Source organism: Rhinoderma darwinii, assembly GCF_050947455.1.
Source record: "Rhinoderma darwinii isolate aRhiDar2 chromosome 1 unlocalized genomic scaffold, aRhiDar2.hap1 SUPER_1_unloc_27, whole genome shotgun sequence".
Taxonomy (NCBI): Eukaryota; Metazoa; Chordata; class Amphibia; order Anura; family Rhinodermatidae; genus Rhinoderma; species Rhinoderma darwinii.
In genome coordinates, this window is record NW_027461664.1 from 245,001 (window position 1) to 249,974 (window position 4,974).

Genomic DNA, 4,974 nt, shown 5'->3' on the forward strand with positions numbered 1-4,974 from the left:
TGTAATCTAGAATGTGGGCAGATTCTATTTCTCTGAGCGTGACGTCCTCTAGAGAATCTGAGCGTGATGTCATGTGAAGGGCGGGGCCTGTGATCTGCATGTGTTCCGTTTGCACATAATGGCCCTCAGGTTGTGACATCATCAAGTTTATAAATTGGGGTCACACATTGACCGCGGTGTCAGTTTCTCTTGCTGGCTCTCGTCATGGACGTGTCTCATATGAAGAGGAGGAGGATGGTGATGTTTCCAATGATGAGTGTTGTAGAGAAGATGGAGGTTGGCGGACGCCAATTTCCGGAGGACGTGGAGATGGAGGAGGAGGATGAGAAGATGGAGGCTGGCGGACGCCAGTTTCCAGAGGACGTGGAGATGGAGGAGGAGGATGAGAAGATGGAGGTTGGCGGACGCCAGTTTCCAGAGGACGTGGAGATGGAGGATGGGAAGATGGAGGTTGGCGGACGCCAATTTCCAGCTCCTGATGTGGAGATGGACGACCTTTCGGGGGCTACGGTTAACATCAGGGCCTCCAACCCCCGAAAGAGAAAGTGGCCATTTTAGTAACATCTGCCACTTGGGGCCCATTTACCATCAGGGCCCCCAACCCCCGGGAGAGATAGCGGCCATCTTATTTCCATCTGCCGCTCGGGGCCCATTTACCATCTTTAGGTGAGGTAAGTGCCGTCCACTGATGATCTTCTCACCTCACGACTCTTCTACAGCCGCCTGGACACTGAATTTCTGATTTGTTTTGCAGTTGTCACCCCAACATCGTGGCCTTTACCACCTAAACCATCTGAAATTCCCATGAAGACTCCTCCAGTGATGAGCAGACGTGAGATCCGGTAAGTCTGACGTCTTCCGCTCGTCTTCATCTTCTCCTTGTGGTGAAGGTTTTGTGAATTTTTTTGCTTATTTGTATTTTTTCCTTTTCTAGGATCCGACTTTGAAAAATATGAAAAAAGTTTTCGGTTTCTTCTGATCCAGGATCGAGCTGTGTAAGGGTGGACCGGCGGCCATATCCACGGGTGAAGAAGGACCCTCCCCCTCTTCATCTCACCGATCATCGCATGTTAAAGGGCCGGAGCCACAGAAAACCGCACAGAAATTCTACCAGATTCTATAATAAACAGATTTATTTTTACCATTTTTAGTGTTTTCATTTCTAGATTGGGGAATTTATCCAGGGAACCTGTGTTCTATGGGGGTCCGAAGGTTATAGGTGTAATACTCTGCAGAATATATCACTATGTATCTGTCAGTAGAGGACAGAGCAATGTTCTGCAGATCTGTAGAGAGGTCAGTGGTGTAATAATCTGCAGAATATATCACTCTGTATCTGTCAGGAGGTGGAGAGGACAGAGCAATGTTCTGCAGATATCTAGAGAGGTCAGTGGTGTAATAATCTGCAGAATATATCACTCTGTATCTGTCAGTAGAGGACAGAGCAATGTTCTGCAGATATCTAGAGAGGTCAGTGGTGTAATACTCTGCAGAATATATCACTATGTATCTGTCAGGAGGTGGAGAGGACAGAGCAATGTTCTGCAGATCTGTAGAGAGGTCAGTGGTGTAATAATCTGCAGAATATATCACTCTGTATCTGTCAGTAGAGGACAGAGCAATGTTCTGCAGATCTGTAGAGAGGTCAGTGGTGTAATAATCTGCAGAATATATCACTATGTATCTGTCAGTAGAGGACAGAGCAATGTTCTGCAGATCTGTAGAGAGGACAGTGTTGTAATAATCTGCAGAATATATCACTATGTATCTGTCAGTAGACGACAGAGCAATGTTCTGCAGATCTGTAGACAGGTCAGTGGTGTAATAATCTGCAGAATATATCACTATGTATCTCTCAGGAGGTGTAGAGGACAGAGCAATGTTCTGCAGATCTGTAGAGAGGTCAGTGGTGTAATAATCTGCAGAATATATCACTGATGTACATATATCCTGATGTACTCCTCACAGATTACATATACCCTGATGTACTCCTCACATATTACATTTACCCTGATGTACGCCGCACAGATTACATATACCCTGATGTACTCCTCACATATTACATATATCCTGATGTACTCCTCACATATTACATATATCCTGATGTACTCCTCACAGCTTACATATACCCTGATGTACTCCTCACAGATTACATATACCCTGATGTACTCCTCACATATTACATATACCCTGATGTACTCCTCACAGATTACATATACCCTGATGTACTCCTCACATCTTACATATACCCTGATGTACTCCTCACAGATTACATATACCCTGATGTTCTCCGCACAGATTACATATACCCTGATGTACTCCTCACATATTACATATATCCTGATGTACTCCTCACATATTACATATACCCTGATGTACTCCTCACATCTTACATATATCCTGATGTACTCCTCACATATTACATATATCCTGATGTATTCCTCACATATTACATATATCCTGATGTACTCCTCACATATTACATATACCCTGATGTACTCCTCACATATTACATATACCCTGATGTTCTCCTCACAGATTACATATACCCTGATGTACTCCTCACATATTACACATACCCTGATGTACTCCTCACATATTACTTATATCCTGATGTACTCCTCACAGATTACATATACCCTGATGTACTCCTCACAGATTACATATACCCTGATGTACTCCACACAGATTACATATACCCTGATGTACTCCTCACAGATTACATATACCCTGATGTACTCCTCACATATTACATATACCCTGATGTACTCCTCACAGATTACATATACCCTGATGTACTCCTCACAGATTACATATACCCTGATGTACTCCTCACATATTACATATACCCTGATGTACTACTCACATATTACATATACCCTGATGTACTCCTCACATATTACATATACCCTGATGTACTCCTCACATATTACATTTACCCTGATGTACGCCGCACAGATTACATATACCCTGATGTACTCCTCACAGATTACATATACCCTGATGTACTCCTCACATATTACATATACCCTGATGTACTCCTCACAGATTACATATACCCTGATGTACTCCTCACATCTTACATATACCCTGATGTACTCCTCACAGATTACATATACCCTGATGTACTCCTCACATATTACATATACCCTGATGTACTCCTCACATATTACATTTACCCTGATGTACGCCGCACAGATTACATATACCCTGATGTACTCCTCACAGATTACATATACCCTGATGTACTCCTCACAGATTACATATACCCTGATGTACTCCTCACATCTTACATATACCCTGATGTACTCCTCACAGATTACATATACCCTGATGTTCTCCGCACAGATTACATATACCCTGATGTACTCCTCACAGATTACATATACACTGATGTTCTCCGCACAGATTACATATACCCTGATGTACTCCTCACATATTACATATATCCTGATGTACTCCTCACATATTACATATACCCTGATGTACTCCTCACAGATTACATATACCCTGATGTACTCCTCACATATTACATATACCCTGATGTACTCCTCACATCTTACATATACCCTGATGTACGCCTCACATATTACATATATCCTGATGTACTCCTCACATATTACATATACCCTGATGTACTCCTCACAGATTACATATACCCTGATGTACTCCTCACATATTACATATACCCTGATGTACTCCTCACATCTTACATATACCCTGATGTACTCCTCACATATTACATATACCCTGATGTACTCCTCACATCTTACATATACCCTGATGTACTCCTCACATATTACATATACCCTGATATACTCCTCACATCTTACATATACCCTGATGTACTCCTCACAGATTACATATATCCTGATGTACTCCTCACAGATTACATATACCCTGATGTACTCCTCACAGATTACATATACCCTGATGTACTCCTCACATATTACATATACCCTGATGTACTCCTCACATATTACATTTACCCTGATGTACGCCGCACAGATTACATATACCCTGATGTACTCCTCACATATTACATATACCCTGATGTACTCCTCACATATTACATTTACCCTGATGTACGCCGCACAGATTACATATATCCTGATGTACTCCTCACAGATTACATATACCCTGATGTACTCCTCACATATTACATATACCCTGATGTACTCCTCACAGATTACATATACCCTGATGTACTCCTCACAGATTACATATACCCTGATGTACTCCTCACAGATTACATATACCCTGATGTTCTCCGCACAGATTACATATATCCTGATGTACTACTCACAGATTACATATACCCTGATGTACTCCTCACAGATTACATATATCCTGATGTACTCCTCACAGATTACATATACCCTGATGTACTCCTCACAGATTACATATACCCTGATGTACTCCTCACAGATTACATATACCCTGATGTTCTCCGCACAGATTACATATACCCTGATGTACTCCTCACATATTACATATACCCTGATGTACTCCTCACATATTACATTTACCCTGATGTACGCCGCACAGATTACATATATCCTGATGTACTCCTCACAGATTACATATACCCTGATGTACTCCTCACATATTACATATACCCTGATGTACTCCTCACAGATTACATATACCCTGATGTACTCCTCACATCTTACATATACCCTGATGTACTCCTCACAGATTACATATACCCTGATGTTCTCCGCACAGATTACATATATCCTGATGTACTACTCACAGATTACATATACCCTGATGTACTCCTCACAGATTACATATATCCTGATGTACTCCTCACAGATTACATATACCCTGATGTACTCCTCACAGATTACATATACCCTGATGTACTCCTCACAGATTACATATACCCTGATGTTCTCCGCACAGATTACATATGCCCCCACAGTATAAACTGAAATACCAGCGAAACCCAAAACAGAAAAACTACCAAGC

General features: G+C 41.7%; 1 protein-coding gene across 1 annotated transcript in view; it reads left to right on the forward strand.

Moving 5' to 3' along the window:
- Positions 1–1,141, forward strand: part of LOC142671138 (oocyte zinc finger protein XlCOF8.4-like) — a 75,882-nt gene extending 74,741 nt beyond the window's left edge. Inside the window, exons 8-9 of the mRNA XM_075847155.1 lie at positions 755–842; positions 935–1,141. Coding sequence (XP_075703270.1) covers positions 755–842; positions 935–947 — 101 coding nt within the window. The 3' untranslated portion in view covers positions 948–1,141. The remainder of the gene's footprint in view (positions 1–754; positions 843–934) is intronic.
- The last annotated feature ends 3,833 nt before the right edge of the window (positions 1,142–4,974 follow it).